We start from the raw sequence: 21,349 nt of genomic DNA on the forward strand, positions 1-21,349 counted from the left end.
GATTGTTTCTCTTATCTGGCAATATCTACGATTCTAGTTCAATCGGCAAATCCGTTAAACAATAAATCTCGGCCATCGCGCTATATCGTACACGGATAAAAGTCTAATCAAGATCGCGAATGCGTTGAAAGCAGTGGTACGGGTGGCGAAAGAAAATACAGCGGTGAGAGAATAATTACCTGTAAGTGTCGGGCATCGTAGCGATCGGCTGCGGTATCGACGAGTACATGGCGTTGAATCCAGCATTTAAGGGTAACCGTGGTGTTGCAGGGGTTGCAGCCGGGGGTGCGGTACTGCTGCTACCACCGCTGCTGCCGCCACCGACTACCTGATCGACGGCTGCTCTCCTTTGGTTCCGTAATTTCTCCTCTCGACGCCACTTCGCCCTGCGATTACTGAACCACACCTGCAACCGACGCAATGACGGTGCTTTTGTCACGATAAGGGCGTCACTACGCGCGATGTATTCGCATTATCCGCACCTATCCATCCTCGCCCTCTCCCGCGTTCATTCTGCTTTCACACTCGTCGCGTACTCGCGTTTCTTTCAATTCTCTCCTCCTCCAATCATCCATTTTTACTCCCATTCTCTCTTCCTCCACCCTTTCTGCTCCACCCTTCGTCTCCCTTTTCCCCTTTTCTCGTTTGCTCTTCACTTTTCATCCCTATTCTCTCTCTTTCCGTTCTCAACCACCCAGCCACGCAGTGGCAGCGTGAAATCTAGATACTTTTTTTCTACCCCGTAGGAAAACCCAGGCCCGCAGTCGAGTTTGCACGAGACTCTGCTGCAGTTTGTTAATTGCGATCGAGCAGTTGTCGGATGGGAAATTGAGTTACTCTCGCTGCACACCCTGTCCCTTTCTCTTACTCCCTCTTTCCTTGCGTCCTCTTTATCGCGGATTTTCTTTACGAACGCTCGTTTTCGGCGATCGAGAATAGGGTACGTCCGGCAGCGAGAAAAAGGGTTATAATTATGTCGGTGTAGTTTGATTCTTAACAAACGGAAACGGGGTTTTCTTCGCTCTTTCGCTCGATTTTGTTTTCAGGGTATTGCTATTGAATTTAGTAGAATAATACTACGTCAGAATTATTCCATGGAAGAAATGTGAGGGAACACAAATATTCATTTGTAATAAATGCCAATATCGATGTGAAAATTAAAATCAGGAACGTGACATAGATGACTGATTTTCTTGAAGATTTCCCACACGAACTTCCGAGATGACGACTATAATAACCCGTAATCTGGAACATCGAATTGGAGCTTAAGTTCTTTGTCGCGCTTCCACAGATTTCCTGATTTCGAAGATACCTCGTCGCTATAAGAGGATTCTCTCTCCCTTCGATATGTCGATTTTCCCCGATCCCCAACCACTCGTCGCATAAACACGTTCCAGATTACATCGTAATTTTTCCCTCTGATGCATTTCGTCATTCTTCCTACCCTCGAAATTTATCCTGCAATCGCGCTTACCAAATATTCTTCCCTCCGCAAAAGAAAAGGGGAGAAAAACGAATAATCAAGCGAAAACAAGAACGCCATTTCATAATTCAACGAATCGATTGCTCGGCTCATTTACACGAAGGAAGAGAAGAAAAAACAAAAATGCAACGAGCACGTTTTGATTCGCAACCAGCGCTTTTATTAATAACCGACAATCGCTACGTCGGCTATTTCGTTCGCGAAAAGCGCTTAACATTTGCACGATAATGAGAATAACGATATAAAAATTCGATGGCCAACAATGAGCGCAACTTTCTCAATTACCATACGCCAGCGAGGACGCTAACAATGCGCGAGTGGAACGCAGCCAACGGCATTATTTCCCTCGATTCTGCTGCTAATTTGTATGCATTCGGTCGAGTTATTGATGAAACGAAAAATATAATCAGAAAAAGGTGGGCAGAAAAAATTGAGCGAAAAAGGGAGCAACGATTTGCTTGGCATTTAACAAATGATGTCAAAGTGTACATGGTATTTCAAACTACGAGTTTCTACATATTGCAGCACACATAAATTTTTCGATTCTGATCGAATAACAGGACGAATCAAAATGGGTTTCCAATTCGTGAAGTGTTAAATGGATGTTCTACACATATAAATGTACAAAATGGATGAAAAAGGAAAGGATTTTCAGATCGATGCGCTTTTGGTTCCCATTTGTATTCTACGGTCAAAAATGTTCATGAACAAAGCCGAATCAAAGTGAATCTAACGAAATTACAAGTTTCATTTGAAGGATTTTAATTTGTACGCAGAATGATCGCGGGACCACCGTGGTCGACGAAGAAAATTCAGGATTATTTAGTCCCTGACGAAACTTGATCTTGAACACTGCACACCCGGCGGCCTTCAATTGAATCACGAAGAAAAACAAATAAAATAAATTTCATCCTGCCAGCGACGTAGCAAATCGTGTTCTAGCACCCCACCGGCAAATATTCCACCATTCGCCGGCAGCGAGCTCCTTTCGCCCAATACCGTCGTTCCTCGTAAACTCGTCCTACCACGTCCCGAAAACTCGTTTGAATCGATCCATTCGGAATTCCACGAACCCGGTTCACCACCGTTCCCGTCCTTCACGGCGAACGGGTACCTTCTACTTTGATTGGCAATGTTTAGAAGATGGCGTCGCACGCGAATTTTAAGGAGATTCTACCAAGAAACGTACCCGTCTCGATCCTCAGCGTTCCTTTCCTTTCTTCCTCTATCTACGATCGATTCTCGTTTCCTCCCTTATTTGCGGGATACTTTTCGAGATTCCAAAGTCCCGAGGAAGCGATTCAAAGGGATCCTAGTTTCCTCAAATTCTTCTTTGATATTTTCAAGAATCTTTGTTACAATGGATCTGTATCAATTTTTTGATTATCCTTTTTGTACTCGTGATGGGATCTATCGTATTTACCAATCTCGTTGGGCAATAAGAAATGGATAATTTTAAAAAATATATCTTCTTAAATTTCTGTAGAAGGAAGAATGGCCAACGAGACAAAATGAGATTTCCTAGTGTAAAGGTGTGAAGTTTGTCGGATCGCGGTGGTTCGGCCATCGCGCACATGGGGGATTCGTCCATCGCCATAGATGATAATCGGGCAACGGTAGTATTGCGTGGCATGGCGAAACTCGTGCGAGTATTCAAGGTATAGGTGGAAAAGCGAGGAACAACCAATCAGAGGGCAACCTCCCTGGGGACTCGACGTTGCCATGGTTGCGTTCGAACCCTCTTAGGCCGTCTGCTGGATCCCTCACAACTGGCTCGGGATATACCGCACCGCGATGTGGCGTTTCGTAACGTTCCATGCCATGACTTGCCTTGCCGTGCCGTGTCGACGAGAGTCCGTGCCACGCCATGCAGTGTCCTACCACGCCAAGCTTTGTTTTACCCCATAGATTCAGCGTCTCTCTGCTACTCGTCTGTTCGTTTTTCTCTCCTTCCTCCTCCGTTTGTTCGTTTGTCCGACGACGCTCGAGTCCGGTGGTGGAACGATTCCTTTCTACCCCCTTTTCCTCTCTGTCTTTCATTCCGTTTATCTCACAGTCTCTCTCGCACACTGTCCCTTTCTCTTACTCTCTCTCTCTCTCTCTCTCTCTCTCTCTCTCTCTCTCTCTCTCTCTCTCTCTATCCCTCTTTTTCACTCGTTGATCCTCCTTCTCTGTTTCTCCGTCGCTCTCTCTGCCTTTGCCTCTCGCACCGGCACTCCCGGTTTCCTGCACTTAGCAAGATCAATACCAGCCAACGAGGCTTGAAAACATGCGTCAACATGGTCTTGCACTGTTTGTACGTCCACATAACGCTCAGCGCCCGGTTACTACCATCGACGCGAAAGCCCGCCGGCCACTTCACCACCCCCTATGTCCCAGGGTGAGCCAGGTGAGGGAGGGCGGTCGGATAGCAAGAGGGTCGAACACAGGCCGAGCCAACGGCACCGCGCGGCCAAACAATGTTCGATAAGGCTGCGTACATATTAGCTCGTACACGTCACCCCAATGGCTCGAGCAACCGTCGATGTTATATTAATTAATTGCGATACACTGTGAGCGTTGCTCTACCACTAGCCATATCAACGTTACGTATAATCGACATTCTGCAAAGATCAACTACGAGAAAAATTTCAAAAAATCTATGCCTACAAGTTGGAAGGAAAGGTTGAAATTACCAAAGTTTCATCTTCGACAGAGAATTTCGAAGAGATCCCTGGGTTAAGAAGCAACGAGGAAGACGGGTGTCGCGCAAAGACGTTAAAGAGGCCAATAGAAAAGAAAGACCGGTGTGCAGTGGGAAGATAAAATCCCCGAGGCGGTCGGTGCTCACGGATTTCCACTCGTCGAAGGTGTCTAACGTCCCCGCGTACCGTGGTCACGCGTTTAAAGCGTTTAAGCGAAAGGGCGTCGTCGCACTTACCAGCCGCCCTCTTCAGGAGCAGCAGCACCAGCAGTAGCGGAGCTTGCAACCACGAGTGAAGACGTGGAAAGCGGGATAGAAGAGATAGGAACGAGTCGAAAGAGTCGTGAAGAGAAAGCTGAAGCGAAAGGTGAAAAAGTGTAGAGAAAAGTAGGGGTGACATCGAAAGGAGAAAGAAAGAAAAAAAAAATAGAGGAGAGAGAGAAAGGTGGGTGGAGCAAACGAGAAAGAGGAGGCACACGCCGCATTCGCACATTCACACTCACCTGGATACGTGCCTCAGGCAATCCAATCTTCTCGGCGAGACGCTCCCGTGCAAACACGTCCGGGTAATGTGTCCGCTCGAATTCTAAAACGAAACCCGTTTGCAACAAGTGCTCGTTATTAAACGTGCCTCCGCTAGGTCGGCTGCTGTGTATCGCGCTCCGGATATAGGTATACGCGCACACGTGTACTACGTGTACGGGCAACGCGTACGTGGTACACTCGTGTGTATAATTCTGCATTAATCGCGCATAATTTCGATTCACCGCGGGACAAGATTAAAAGGATAATTATCGACGATACTCGAACGTCGGCCGACTTGAATGGTCGCGGATCCAATTAAAGCATTTCTACCGGCCGCTCGTGTTTCCGGGAGAGACCGATATTTCGAGGAAAAGCAGCAATTTATTTCGTCCGTCTGAATACGCGCGCGTGTATTGGAATTACACGATTACTCGATCGTGAAAAGTTGAAGATGAACATATTTTTTTTTTATCGTTTTATAAGTCATGAAAAATATCGCGTTGAACGAGATCTATAATCGACAAGAGTAGAAAGTTAGAAGAGGTTACGCTAAAAATTTCGAGAATTCGCTTTGAAAGTTTTAACGTGATCCTTGTATTCGAGAGTATTTCAATGAAATTTTTATACAAAAACGGTGCGATACTAACCTTTCTCCAGGCTGTCGATCTGTTCGTTGGAGAACGACGTTCGGTTGCGTTGCAGTTTCCGTTTTAACCTCAGCCGAACTTGCGAATCTTCGTCGCCGGACGAATTGTGCTCCGAATTGCCATCCGACGTTGTTTCTTGCTGATGCGACAACAAAGAACCGGTGTCTGAAAGCACACGTGAACAAAAATACTGTCAAACAAATTACCAGCTGTCTCAAAGCGTAGCATCGGGTTTAGGGATTATAGACAACCGATTCGACTTCGTTCGAGCATTCCCATTCTCACTTATAAGTTGCGTCTACTGTTACAAGAAAGCAAAGACAACGTTCATCGAATTACAGTCAGCGGAATGTTTTCGCGAATATCCATGGAACATCGTAATGGATTTCGAAGGAACAAGCGTGACCCGCCTGTTCGGGCTTATTCTCTCGTTAACCGTGGAACGCGCGGCTAATTTAGCGAGGCGGCAAGCGGAGGATGTTCCGAGAGGAAAATTCGGAATAGGCGGGAAGCGAGGGCGATTCGACGATCGGTGCCATTCGAACTTTCCGCCGCTTGGCTCGAGGAGTGCGATCCAATTAAGGGGATCGGAACGTATCCTGGGGTCCCGTGGTATCCAGTTCCAGTGATTTCGCAGGGAGCGACGCGAACTAACGGTCCTCGGGATTCCTAGACACACGGAGAGACAAACCGAGGACTAGGCGTCCGCATAGTCTTCGTCTGATAGTAACTCGTGTTGGTGCGTACGCACACAGCCGTCCTCGGCTCCCGGTGAGCCGCGATTACTTTCCGCCTCTGCGCACCGAACCCTCGCCATAGCCCTCTTTCCATCCCTCCCGATACCTTCCTGCCATTTCCCTTTCCCTCTGTCCCTGTGTCCGTCCCTCCGTCCTCTACGTCTACCTATATATTTGCCCTTACGCGGTATATATGTATTTCTAGATGTACCTATATATCGTTCGCTCGTCAGCTGCTCGCTTTCTCGTTCGCTCATCTCCCGCGCATCGCATCCCTCCCCTTCCTCAGCCTGCTACGCCTAGACCCTACGAAATCTCTCACCCCATCCCCGTTCCACCACCTACCGCCTCTCGCGTACCCTTCTGCCGATTCGAAATACCGTCACCCTCAAACATACACTACCCGCAACCTCTTCCTCGCTCGGAATCATCTCCCTCTCCTTCACCGACCCTCACAGAATATTCCCTTTTCTCTTCTCGCTGACACCCCTCCCAGCCGCGTAACGACCGACGATTTTCGGCTAGAGTCCGTTTCGCTGGCCGCATCGTTGGCTTTAATTTTCTAGGTGACGACGCATCACCGTGATACCGGGGGTTGAAACACGCTCGATCTTCGATGAACCCTTGTTCAGATTAGACACAGACGAAATTTCATTTCGTGATTGTAATTATAGGAATTCGAAGGATATCACAGCCAGATATTTTCCACGCGGTTTAATAGATTCGTATCGAAGAGCTGTTGGCCGTTCACGAAAATAATCTACCGTTCATAATTTCCGTAATCTGCTTATCGAGCGCGGTTACACACGGAATTGTCGTCGGTGGAATAATTTCGGACGCGATCCGAACCGCAGGGTCCGATTACGGTGATCCTATTAGGAGAGACGTTTCGATTCAACGACACCAGGTATCCCTTTCTTCGGAAGTCGAAACTAGCTGCAACGGTGAGGATGCGCGAGGAGGGTATCGTGGAATTATAGCCACGGCACAATGCTGGGGTTCGTTCGCTGAAGAATCGTAAAAACGAGAAAGGCGAGGGTGTCGCGCGCGTACCACCAGATTATAATACCCTCGAGGGTGCTCCCTTGACTTTTACCTTCCTTCGACCATTGTGGATCTGCCAACGCTCGAGAAGAAGTGGATCAACTATTGAGACCGAATTCCTCTGAACGTTTGTCTGATTCTATAGCTTCTCGAACACGTGAAAGGAAGAAAGAAAATACCCAGAAGCACGTAGACATTGAACAGCGACAAAAATTTCATTTACGTACAATGATCTGTTGAAACGTTTCAACCGATATCTTTAAACACACTCGGAACAGTGTCAATTTATTTACAGTAAAACCTACGTAATGGTTAGTAATGATGAAACAAGGCACGTGAAAATTGTCAATTCAACGAAGTTAATAGTTCCAGTGTTCAAATACGTATACCGTATATTTAACAATGGTATTATTAGCAAGATACTCAATTATCCGTTTATAACTAAATCCATGCAAAACCGTAAATTAATTTTACCTCTGCGTCAATAATTTCATGTAAGAAATTAATAATACTTTCGCCATCGAACCCCCGCCCTCTTTATACATATAACCCTCAATGAACGGGGACAATTAAGAATATTTCGTAACGTTCGAATCGTGTCTATTTATACAACAACCGTCTCCTTATTTAAAATGACGAAGATGTAACAATAAATGTTCGTTGTTAATACGGGCGTCAATAGCAGAATAATAAATTTCTTAAGCGAATAGTGCGTCAGACCTGACAATTAAAAGTATAATTAGAACTTACCGCTTCGTTTCAACAAGGAGTCGTCGCGACCGTGAAGTTGGCTGCCTGGTAGCAAGGACTGTCCAGAACCGGGGGTTGCCGCCGTTGGAATTCCCGTGGCCAGGGGATGATGAGAGGGCGTAGCGGAATACCATGCCGGGGGCCAACCTGCAGCCTGGCCATTGAACATCCGAAGCTTATCGTAGACACTCTCGGCACCCTGATGCGCTTGTACCGCTGCCGCCTGTTGCTCCTTTTGCGAGGCCAGGTTCCTCAGCACCCTGTTGATGGACGATACCTACGGACCAACGACCAATCTCTATTACAAAACTCTACAAAGATCTCAGTGATGTCAACAACGACCATGCTGTCGATCGTTTAATTAATTAACACGTTGACTGCCATTGGGGGCCACCGGTTTCTACCACCCAACGTAACAAAAGACTGTAGAGAGAGAAAGAGAGAGGGGGAACAAAAAACGTTTAATCGATTACCGTAAATTTCGAACGTCATTCGCGCTTAATTAAAAGTGGAAGAGCGAAGAAAAACTCTGAATCGCGGAGCAAGGAAGGAGAGAGGAGACTTTGAAAAGTTTCGTCCGACTTCTTTGCTCGCCGCGCGACAATCATTTCCATAGTTACATCGGTTGTCTCTCGCTCATCCCTCCCGCCACTAGGATTTCTTCTTTTCTCTTTCTCTTTAGCGACCTTCACGTTGAGGGAGAGACTACCCAGATGAAAGGACACCGCCATCCAATTATTATTACATAAAACGGTTTCCATGGCTCTTCGCTCCCCTAACCAACGGCAGCGCGGTCTTCTTCACCTTGTACCGCGACCGAACCACTGGCTAACTCTAAAGTTATAACGAGCCACGGGAGCGAGCCTTGTGCTCTCGACTCGTACATAATAGTCTCGCTGTTCTACGCTGCACCAATCCACAACCACCCTCTCCTTCTACTCTCTTTTCCTCTCTCTCTCTCTCTCTTTTCAACCCCCAACATCGACTTGTCGACGGTGCAGCAGCAAGTCGAACATAACCCGAATTGCACTGCTCCCATGGATCCCTGCGGATGGAGGATATCGAGCGAAGCTTCTTAATTACGGGCTTCTCGTTGAAAGGTTCGACGAGAGAGGTACGACGAGTGCAAAGCCGATCCTTCTCGCGTGGCACGACTTAAGACCCACGGAATAATGGTTGTATGCCGTCGGGTGCCAACGACGTTGTTGCTTCGAGTGCTGCGTACGTTCGAGGCTGGGTCAAGTAGGGCCCGCGTTATTACGCCGAATGAAAGCCGATAAATTCAATCGCGCTTTTTGTTTGCGACTCGATGGGATCGATCGAGTCGAGTGCCGGACTTCTATATATCTCGAGTAACGCTTTATAATAAGCGAAACACCCATTATATTAAGTTCAATGGTAACAGAGTCTCTAAGGCTGCGAACGTTTTGCCTGCTAACTTTGTTTGTCGCGAGTAATCGACGCGAAGAGATCGTTCGAACAATGGGCATCGATTATGGGAATAATGCAACATTATCTAATGTTTCTTAAAAATCCCTTTAGAGTTCTCTTTGAGGATTTTTTTCGTAATGTTATTTGCCTTTTTACATCGCGGTGAAATTATTAATTTTCAAGTTGCAACTGATAATAGCTAGATTACATAGAAACGGTGTAAAGGGTGATAATGTATCAAAGTTCGATACCGCACCGTTTGTATTTAATTTCCAAAATCAAAGTGAAAGGGAAGTAACAAAGGGTAAGAGAAAGTTGGATGAGAGCGTTACCGTCGCGAGCAAATCGATGCTTGTACCCCTGTATCTTCGATCGGTCCGTCGATGACGACAATTGTCTCGGTGGCAATGACAACGACGTTAACTGTAATGATAGCAATGACGATGATGGCAGTGGTAGTGGCGTTGGCTGTTGCGGTGGGTACATATCGTGCGGCAATGGGGTGCGACGGGGTTAGTCGCCGACGAGCGGATGGAAGCGGGTAGAATCAGGGTGAATGGGATCAGTTAAGCGTGTTGCACAATTATTCGTGTCCGGTCGCGCGTGTAATGGTCTGCATCGGTGCTGCGGCTGTTGTGCGGCGGGAGCCGAGTGGAGCGGAGCGTAGAGCGGCTAGGTTGCTTGGTTTGATGATGGAAAGCCTAGTCTGCAGCTAGCTAGCTAGCTACCTACCTACGCTGCTACGTGCAGTTAGTCTGGAAACGTCCTTTTCGTTCTACCGCAGCCATTATTCCGCGGGATTGAGGCGAATCTTGCGATACGAACTTTCCATCCCCAAACCACCTACCCCCAACCCCCGGTGGATTGATTCCGGTTAAGGAACGTAGCTTGGTCTGCCGCGGGATCGCTTTTCGTTTGTTTGCAACTGCTTTACGCTGCTTCTCAATAGCTTCGCGCAATTTCCTAGAACCGGCAGTGAATTCGCGAGCGACGAGGGTTGATCGTGTAAGATTAATTTACTAGAAAAGATCGATTACGGTTTATCAATTACAATTCGCTTCGACGCTTGTAATCTGAACAAAATTGATGAAAAGTCAATTGTAGATAAGCCAATACGTATAACTGTACTTTATTCTTCGCGAGCACGAGCGTTCAAACGCACGACCATTTTCATGGTACCGATTTCAAAAGATCGCTATACAATCGACAACCCAGAAGCCGGTATCTCTCTCTCTCTATCAATTCTACAAGCAACGGACAATTCTATCGCGATCCTCGCCGCTGTTACCCGTGTGCCTCGGCTACGCTTACAAGCCTGGCCACGGTGATCATTATAAAGACTCCGAGTTAAAAGCTGAAACGTACCGTGCCATCGAAACGAGCTCGACGTTTCTTTACGAACGATGTAGGATCTATCTATCGATAGAAAGGGATGCGCTCGTTTTTGTGCACATAGCCAAGCTGATTGATCACCCTCACCGAGGACGTTCTTCCTCTGTTCCGAACAGCGACGACGTAACCGGCAAAAGCGAGTGGTTCCTTCAGCAACCGACGGATAACGACTCGTACGCGTGCCATCATCCCCTTCGGTATGCGTGACAGACACCCGGAATCACGAGGGTACGCGGGGATGGTGGCCGATGGAGAGAGGAACGCTTTCGAAGAAACTCAGAGCCAAAAGCGACCTGGCGACCTTTTCGGAATATGTCTCGGATCGAAGGCAACGGCCAAGGGGTCGTCGAGGAATATCGATGCCTATGAGGGTGGAAAGGATGTTTGGAAGACGGACGTTCGTTCGGCAGAGAGGATTCTTTTGGATCGCAGAAGGGCGATCAGCGAAGCGAGGGTGGACAATGCCGAGGTCCGCGTAATGGACCGATTACCCCTCCCAAGCGATCGTATTGACGAGACTTTGATTAGGGTCGAGTGGCCAGATCCGACGGGTAAGTACCGACCGTCAGGGTGCGCACCCTGATAAACCACCGTCACATACAAAGCAACTACGTGTCTAGCGAATGAGCATCCCCTGAACGAGAACGCGTCGCCGACACGGCTTCGTCTCCCGCGGAGTCATTGCGCTTTTCTTTTGTCGGTTAAGCCCGGGCTGAACAGGGTCATTTGCTAATTACGCTCGTGCAACGATTGGAACTCGTTCTTGCTCAGTTTCTCCCGCGGTTTGTTAGAGTATCTCTGTGTCGATTAACAGCGAAGAATTTTAAGTCTCATTAATGACAGATAATTAACTCTCTGGCTTGCAATTTTTTGCAAGTCAACGATATAACTTCGACAGTTTGATATCGAACGGCAGTCAACGTGTTTAGAAATAAGTTGTACTTGCACTTACGCTCGGTATGTTGTCATTATTGCAAACACCCTCTTGCAGAAGTCGATCACGAATCTCCCAAGCAAAAATCGACGGACATTCACGTTTGTAGTCGGCGATTTTGTTAACTACCGGTGTGGTCGCCACGCGTGGTTTGCTGCCTCCAATTGCGCGTGGTTTGATCGAGCCTGTCTCGTAATACCTGAAAAGGAAAATCAATTTCTTAATCGTTTCTACGATATAGAAACATTCCCATGGATCTGATGAAAAGAAAACAAAAAAAAAAAAAGTTAACAACGATCACTGACCTGCCGAGTATCTTGGAAACACATCCATTGCTGACTTGCAGTATTCGCGAGATGTCGCATGGTCTAGCACCACTGTGGGCCAATTCGACGATCTTCTGCCTTGTAGAGTCTGGCAATGGTCGGCCATTGACGTAAACACCGCCAAGCTGGTTAACCCCGCTATGTCCTGCAGCCGAGCACCCAAATATTGAGTTCTGTCCGACCATAGAACCCCCGCCAATACCCGCACCACCCCCGTGCATCAAGTCCTCCTCTGTGAATCAAAACGCGCGCAACGTGTATCCTGTCGCTTAGCCAGGGTGTCTGGTTGGCCAAACAGCAGACATGCGTGTTCCTGCCCACGCGACGTTCTTATTAATCTAATTATATATACCGCGTGTACACTATCGTCATCGGCATATAGGGATGCGTAGACCGTGTCGAACTTGTGCCATTCAACTGCTAAATGCCATCGATGCGGTTCAACTCATAGATCGTCGAAAACGAATTAATAAGTAATTAGCTGCATTTCCGAATTTGTTAAACAGACATATAAAAAAAAAGCAGGTTTATTGATATTTATATTGTTTCAATTCGACGGGAAATTTGGAAATCTAGATACACAAACGTTAAAAAAAAAGTACTGCAACAATATTTGCATTCGCTGAACGAAGCAAACAGACGAGACTGCAATAAGCTTCGTTAAAAATCAATGAACTTTTTTTTTATTGAATGCAACGAGAAAAATTGTTTATACGCGAGACTATACAGGAACCCTGTTCTCGAATGACAGAACATACACACTGACAAAGAATGAACTGTTTGCCAGCAGGTACGAAGAAACAATTGTACGGACGTGCAAAGTGGGCCTTTTAATGTTTTGTCCCTGGCCATTCTAAATTTACGTGTTAACGCCGACAGCGTGCAAAGAATAAGGGTGAAACGAAACGCGTGCTGACTGGCTGTATGTTCTACACCCAGCTGGCCACGGAGAAGGCTACACGCGCTAAATGCATCTTGCAATTAACGAATTTAATTAATCTGCCGCTTTTGCGTCGCGTAAAACGACAAGAAATAGTTGGAAACGCAATTTGAATGGTCTCGCATGGTACGGCCGCGTATGAAACCACTTTGTGTGTTACGTGGCGCCACGGGTTTTCATCAGCCTTTACCGGCGTCACGAGAGGGCCGAGATTCCACGCGTTTCGTGCTTATTTCACGCTCAAAGGGGATGCGCGTTTCCGCGTCTGCAACTGTCTGTCGCCTTTCCTTGCTTCCGTCGCTCGAACACCCTCGCGACCTCGTACACCCTGACGAGGTGAATTTTACAATTTCTACATTTTCAACTGTTTTTAATTATCAACGGATAAATATCGCAGATGGAATACAAGAAATAATAACCTTCGAAAATGACATTCGACAGGATGCAATTAAGTGCATTAATTTGAACGAAGGATACGTCCGACTAAGTGACGCGCAAGGGAAAATAATGATATAAACAAGAATTTTGCATTGAACGTGTACGTTTAATAAAAGAGCTTTTTACGGAGTAATTTTACGATCACACCAAAGACCTCGATGATCGTCGAGCGAAAGTAAAAGTCCGTTCGATTATGCATAACGAAAAAGGACGACAACGGTGCCAACGTTAAGACATTTTCCTTGATCCGATTAAAACGGCGGCTACCCTTCGAAAAATCCACTTCGCCTCGCGGACACCCCATGAATATTCATTGGACCGGGGCCAGTTCAATAAACGCGTATGTAAATGTACTAACGAGACACGGAGGTATATGTTTTCGATGCATTCAAGGGCCCGGTACGAATCAGGGGACGGCTTTGAGCGTATTACGCGTCATCTTTGAAGATAAAGTTGGATTGAACATTCGTGTCGGCTACTGACGATCTAAAATTACATAGTACATCCTTTCACCGGAGCAAAGATTATCTCGAACCGAACAGATTTTGCTCTGTACCCTAGGACGCTACACTGTGACGAGATCGCCGTGTATCCAACAGCATTTACAACGTTCGCGATGAATTAGCTTTTAATCGGAAACACTCTAACCGTCCAAGAGAATCCGTTTTTCTTTTTCATGCGTTCCACCCGATAATCGTACATTTATTTTTTCACCCCCGTATTGGCGTAAGTAGGTAGTGCCTATCAGGGCATTGAAATCTCGACCTCTCTTCTTTATGGGTCAACACAGTTATTCGGTCTGGTTTCTCACGAGTTTAATTCATTATAAAGAGGGTGTGACTTGGACACGAGGCACAGGTAGAAAAAGACGGTCGAAGGAAGGCGCAAAGTATAAGCCTTTCTTTATTCCACCAACGGGTCGGTTCTATCTCTGTTTCTCTCTAGGAGCAGAGCGAATCGTCCGTAGCGACACCGACGACCCGAGCACACGCCGTCCGCACACATTCTTTATATATAATTTCGCGTTAATCTACGCGACGACCAGCGCAAAAGCGAGTCATGCCGCAAAGTGAGGCAAAAAGGTTCCACTTGGCTGAGCGTGAAACGGGACACAGATTAAATCCCATCCTGCCGTCGCACGACGACGACGACGACGACGACGACGTCGCGGCACCCTTCCTCTTCTTCCCAACCATCCCGCCGAACCCCTGCCACCCTCGTTCAGAGTCCACGTCGCCTCGCTCTGCCTCGCAGAGCAACCCCTCTCGCCATCCCGCGACCAGCCTCCCTCACCAAACAACCCCTGAACCTACCCGTTCTTAACGCTACGCCGTAGACAAGAGGGGCAGCAGAAGAGCGGGAAAATTCTGCCATTTCGTTCTCTTTAAGCGCGGAAATACTTGTCTGCTATTTAAGGCATATAAATACATTCCGTGCCGATTAATGCCCAATCTTTCCTCCTTTTTTCTTTCTTCGCTTTCGAGCGTGTTTCCCGGGGATACTTTACTACGGATGACATTTGTTCACCGTTCTGCTTCAAATGAATACCTGCGCACCTTTTCTTGACGAATTATATCGTTCCAAAGTTTTATAGTCTGGTTTCATACGAAACGTTTTTCTTTCTTATCAATGAAATTTCTATTCAAAATACTCTTGTTCGTATGTTACAACAGAACCAGCAATAACTGTTGGTGGATTTTCTTCAGAATACGCGGTACTTGCAACTTTGTTCACGACATCTGCGTTCTGTTTATAGAGTTCTTTATTTCGGCTGCAATTCCTGTCGACGAATGAAACACGTGAGATTAACTGTTCCTCGTAAATCGTTGGATGTGATTCTTCCTCGTTGGAAGTATTTATGTAGAATATTTAAAAAATTTTGGGAGGAATTATTCCCTGCTTTTATTTATTCTTCTGTTTTACAGAGGCCTCAGGCAACGAGTATACGTAATTCATTAAACATTCGTAGGTTTGAAATAAGGTAAATCTGAAATAAATCAAAGCAACAATGGGTCTTTGGAAAGGAAGCATTGATCGTTATTCAATAATAGAAACAAAACAGCGCGGCACAAATACACTGCTTCAGTTCCCATCGATCACGAAAAAGTTTGCGTCAGGATGTTTAATCGAACGCAATAATATTATACCTATAATTAGCTGGTAGTTTTCCAGCGGCATTCAGTCGAAAATAACGAGTCCCGTGACTCGTTCCACGTGTAGGGTACTGTACACAAAGTTCAATCGAGATACTTCAATTCCAACATATAATGTTATTTTCGTTTAAAAACATATTAGGTAAACGCTCGATTTTAAAAGCTTGCCAAAAAATATGATTTTTTACGAAACCAACGTCAAAACATGACAAAATTAATAGGTATTCAGATTGAACGTTCTGAAATCATGATAAAAATGATAAAGAAATGTCAAAATTGGCGATTTGAGAGAATAATTTTGAATCGTTTAATACTACATACTTGCTGTACAATTGCTCATAGTGAAAGAACAAGGGGTTAAGTCTGCCATTTGTCGTACGGAAAGAATATCCACCATTTTTATTCTGTTAGAAGATACACCCTCGAAACAACAAACTTCTGGCTCGACGAAGCACTCGAGATTAAATACAATTTTTCCTGTCGCGTAGATTCACAGGGTGCTCGAAATCTGCCCCACGGTTTGAGAATGATCGTTCGGTCGTTCGATAGCGTTCAAAGACGTAACAAGCGGAATCCTATTAAGCGAAGAGTCGCGCGTGAATAATATACTCGTGGAAAATATTTTCCTTTCATTCGTACGGGTCCAGGCCGCGTCGCGTCGGTGTTGGAGCGGGAAAACTCACGGTCGCGTTTTATTTATTCTCTACGGAGAAGTAACTCTCGTTAAACGTTATTATCACGTCGTTGGTGAGGGTTGAAAAGGAGAGGAGAGGAAGAGATTCAGTGGGAAACTAAATTCACGCCATCCAGGAAGCAAGAGTTTCATCTGTGAACGCGACATCAAAGATGGCGTGCGAAGCATACATTCTGTAATGAGTTGAATCGCGGCAAGAGCGAGGATTCTCTATCCGTCTTTCACCCTTCTCGCACCCTTGCCACCGGATTTCTCTCTTGCTTCCTCGTTTCTTCCTCTGACGAATTCATTACGGCCAGTGTTAAGAAGCGGCGTTGAATTAGCGGAAGCAACGCCATACTAACGGCGTATATACTCGTTACCGCGCCTCTTATTATTAAAGCCGCAAGGCATCGCGTGTCTTCGTCGCTTTTCACCCTACAAACCACGGGACCATCGCATCGAAGTTAGTTGTCGGGTGATTACACTTAGCGCATTCCTTAATTATAATTGCGAAGTCACTGGCGGTTACGTAATTGGTATTTAAATGTGCACAGGGCAATTTGAAGTGACGCGGGCTTCTCTGCTTCTCTCGTCTAGCTCTTAACTTTCTCCAAAATTTCTCGATCCATCGATTTGCATTGATATTCTTCGCGAAATATTAAGTATCGGACGAGGCATCTAAAGAATTTTCCGAATAGATTTTGTCATATATCGCTTAACCAATCTTACCTAGAATCATCGATATTTTTACGATATCATCGATAACAGCATTCAGGTTTGAATTATATAGTTGTATCAGGAGTGTGACTGGATATTATAAAGCAAAGGAAATTAGCTACACCAGTCGTTCCACTCTGCGACGGCATAAATTATGAAACGAACGGAAAATCTCGAGATGTATTACCAACGATATCCTATTGCCTAGCCGCGGATAATCCTGCACCCTCGACATTTATTACCCCTTGAAAGCCGGCGCAGGTAATCTCCGCAGCCTCGGTTGGCACGCGAGCCGAACGGCACGAGCTAACCCATAACCATTAACAAATCTTGTAGCCTAGCACGAAATAAAGTGCTCTCATGAATCGGCCGTTTGATTCGAATGGCTACGGGGCTTTTATAGAGCAGACAGAGGTGAAGGAAGGAAAACTAGAGGGGGTCAGACAGCGAGCCGAACGAACGGAGTCGAGAAAAGCGTGGAAAGAAAGAAATGGGGCACCCTATGCCGCAAGGGTATTTCGTCGGTCTCCGTCGCAACTATACTGCACACGCTCCAAGGGGAAAACTCTTCTGTCCCCGGAACACGGGTATTACGATCGTGCGTACAACCGTAATACGATCCGACCCAAACTTCGGATAAACATACACGCCCCTCTTGCACAACAGCCTGAACCTGCTGGTGTCCCAAGTATTTTAACAGACCACCAATATTAAGAATTATTAGATCGCTAGATGAAGCCGACTTGGAGCGATTCTAGGAGAATCTATATTTGGAAAACATTTATTATTCAGCATCACAGATTTAACCCCTTTTGAATTTTCAAATCTAATTCCATAGATGATTTTCTAAGGACATTAATAGAATTTCTATATTGTCCTAACGAATGGGATAAGAGTCAAGGAATTAATTCAATAGTGTCACGTGTACGATTTATAAAATACGAGGCATCAATGAAGCTAATACAAAGGAGAGACAAATTGGCGGTGTAGGTGATCCCGCTTATTAATGCCAACGTCTGATCCAGGTCTGACCCGAGGCAATAGAGCCGATTGTGCCGAGTGTTGTATAGTACGGGGTTGGTAGCACCGAATCGACGGAGGCTTTTTCGGTAAAAGGCGCCACCCTTCGGCCGTCGAGTCTTCGGTGAAGGGGCTGTTGGCTCGACAGAAGCCAAGGAAAGGCGTGTCGGGTTACCGGCTAACCCCGGGGGTAACCGCGAGCCCCACCTAAGCCCATAAGCGTACACGTATTTGCTCGCCCCTCGTATAACTCATTGCGAAGGTCACAAATTTAGCCGAAGGCTGCGGTGTGATCCGAACCACCTATGATCCTAGAGGAGCAGCACGCTAACGGAAAGGTAACAAGATGTAAATTGAGACGCGTTTAGAAAGGATACACTGTTATAGCCACGAATACTCGATCTTACCACCAGTTCGCTATACCCATATTGCAGTTTTTGTGGTTGCCAAGGTGTTACAACTCGGGTTTCCTTGATCATTTAATAACTGACGAAGGGAAGAATTTAAAATATATTTTTATACCTCTAATAGTCTTTGGAAGGGTGATTTCATCCCTTAAATTTAAGTATTCGTAACTAAAATAAAAAAGATGCGAGCTGAAACTCTGAACATCGAGCTAAACCGAGGTTCAGGTCAATTCATGGAACTTTCGGACCTTTTTCGTCCCATTTAGAGACAACTCGAAATCCATCCCGGGGATAGGACGCATCGTCGGTTCTGAACATATTGATAAAAAAACCAAAATCCATGGGGCTCGGATTTCACGGCACACTGTTCACAAAGTTGACGTTAACGATTGGTGACAATGCGAAAGGCGACCGACGACCGACCATATTGTAACGGCCTTCTATTAGCACAGTCGACGAGATATAAAAGCCGGATCGAGCAGATACAGTATCTGAATGACAGATAATCGTGCATCCTTCGGTGTCTCAGGCTTCATGATTAAAGATTCAATTCCATTTTGTCTTTCACGAACAACCTGTCTCTATGGCAAAGAGACAGCATCCGAAAGAAACACCGCCGTTCTTAATTCGCAACTTTCCTTTTCTTATTACAATTACGCGTTATTATTCTGTGATAAATTACTCTCGATAACGTATCTCCTTTTTTTACGCGAATTAGGTAAAAGGCGAATAGACCAAGTTACTACTTCCACGAGATAAATTTGTTTACATGATGCAAGGCCTATATACAGGTAAATGGTACACGTGATAAAACGCCAAGGAAAAAAAAAAAAACGATAAAACCGCTATGCTTGATACAACACAACGGCTGTACTCCTTTGAAACCGCTTCGTAGGCGATAAGTGAACTAGTACTAGAATAATCTATTCGCGGGAGCGGTGTTCGAACAAAAACCGGTCGATAGGACGTGCATATAAATCTTACGCTGACACAAAAAACAGCGTAGCGAGATAAAAATACTTTATACACACAAGTTTCATATTTTAATCACTTCAAAATACATAAAGTGCTCGTTACGCCAATTTATCTATCAATTAAATAGTGGCAGATTAATGAAAGAACGTAAATTAACGGAAAATTGTTTAATGAATAAAAATAATAACAAAATACTGATATGGATAACCCAGTACAGAGATTGTTGATAGAAGGGTTAAGAAAGATAAGATTGTAAATTTCGTTGGTTCCAAACGAAAGTAAACAAAGAAAGCAGTTTGACCAACCTTTATGTGGCATCTTCCAGAAGGGCGGTTCGGGGGTGGGCGAGCAAGGGTTGGCCACCCCCGCGCCCAACAGGGTTCTTGCCGCGTGCAGCGCCGCCGCCGCCGCTTCCCTGCTCCTTGCTGCCGCAGCACTTGGCGGGTAATCCGAAGCGCTGTCACTTCCGGCGATGCTGCCGCCGCCACCGCCGCCTCCGCAAGGACGAAGGTGCAGGTTCAGACGACCGCCGCCGACCGTGCCACCGCTTCCACCGCCACCTCCTCCGCCGCCGCTGCCTCCGCCTCCGCCGCCGCCGCCACCTCCGGCCACGCTAACACAGTGCTGTAAACCGAACAACGCGATCGACCGTTAATGCACTTCCTCGCATTAATCGTCCTTAAGAAATTGGAGAATTTGTCTTCATTGAAAATCCTGCCACACTTGTCATACGAGTATGTACATGGTAGATTGATGCATGTGACAATTTTGAAACAAAGTCTGGCATCATTCGATGACATAAAAAAGAATAAAGTCTAACGAACACTATTGCATGAACGTCTCAGAAATATTCTTCATACAAAATTGTTGGTTCTCAATCTTTTATAGTGGCATGTTTTCGCGGGGTTACATCAAATAAACGTGGTTACATCATTTAACGAATGAGTTCGCTAGGAAAGATCTTTGACTCTGCTTAATTAAGTTTACAGACAAGTTGCTGGTAGTGGCACACAATAAGGTAATATTATCCATGAAACGGTGACAACGATGAAAGTCGTAGAACATAGGAAAATTATGATTGCAATGCAATCACAATGCAATACATTATAACAAAACAATGACAGCAGGAAGTCACGAGGACGCAAGGCTAATGCATAAGATTTACAAGCGAAAGCTTGCTTAGTTCCACGGCAACGGCCGGGGTGTTTATTCATGCCAAACGAAGCACGTGCTTTTGCTTCCGTTTCAAAGCGAATACATTGCCTCTCTTATATGTATCTTCTGTCACACACAAAAGGTGTTGTTCACTTTTATCACTTATATTACCTACGTTATTTCGCCGAATTATATTTTCGCGTACTTTTGAAACATTGAAGAATGATTTTTATATCTTTCAGCGTTTCTGATAAATTCATGCATTTTATTGACGTCTTCCGTTAAAGCTTCATTTAAACTTGAAGCTTCCGGTTAACAGGGGTGTTGAAACGCAAGAATTACGCACCGAGTGGTGCGATGAGTTAAACGTGGATGGAAAATATTACGTTTGTGTAATTGTTTTATCACCGAACCTTGATTTCAAACGAACTTTCGTAATTTACCGCTTGAAAGGAACTACAGAAGAAGCATTCTACCGACTGTATACTAACTCTGAACAGTCTGATCATTAAGAATGCTCAGTTAGAAGGCGAACGCGAGCGTGTCGTCACAGCTAGTGAGAAGGTGAAATAATTTCCTTAGCGTTACGATGGTTCACGAACAATAGCGGTTGTTAGCCAAGCGAAGTAACATCGTGGAGTGTTGTTGTTGTTGCAAAACGCACGGTTATACAATTTCCAACTCTCGTGTCGTCAGATTATCACGAGCATAAATTAATTAAAAACAGGATGTGTTGCATACCGATAAGCAAGCCGTGATTCGGAGCGGTCTCGAAAGGTGAAGGTGCTGTACTTGTGTAAACTATAATGAAACCACGATTCTACGATAAATTAGAATCAGTAATATTAATTACTAATTGATCCATTAATAGCACATTCAAAAAATACCACCTCCATATGAAAGCAACCCCCTTTTA

General features: G+C 45.5%; 1 protein-coding gene across 1 annotated transcript in view; it reads right to left on the reverse strand.

The window, feature by feature from the left end:
- LOC114874771 (paired box protein Pax-6) overlaps positions 1-19,823 on the reverse strand; it is a 27,514-nt gene extending 7,691 nt beyond the window's left edge. Inside the window, exons 1-7 of the mRNA XM_029184375.2 lie at positions 19,584-19,823; positions 11,932-12,184; positions 11,645-11,825; positions 7,870-8,146; positions 5,339-5,503; positions 4,670-4,752; positions 180-406 (exon numbers count right to left, since the gene is read on the reverse strand). Coding sequence (XP_029040208.1) covers positions 180-406; positions 4,670-4,752; positions 5,339-5,503; positions 7,870-8,146; positions 11,645-11,825; positions 11,932-12,184; positions 19,584-19,596 — 1,199 coding nt within the window. The 5' untranslated portion in view covers positions 19,597-19,823. The remainder of the gene's footprint in view (positions 1-179; positions 407-4,669; positions 4,753-5,338; positions 5,504-7,869; positions 8,147-11,644; positions 11,826-11,931; positions 12,185-19,583) is intronic.
- Between the last annotated feature and the right edge of the window lie 1,526 nt (positions 19,824-21,349).

This window comes from Osmia bicornis, chromosome 4 (genome assembly GCF_907164935.1).
Source record: "Osmia bicornis bicornis chromosome 4, iOsmBic2.1, whole genome shotgun sequence".
Lineage (NCBI taxonomy): Eukaryota > Metazoa > Arthropoda > Insecta > Hymenoptera > Megachilidae > Osmia > Osmia bicornis.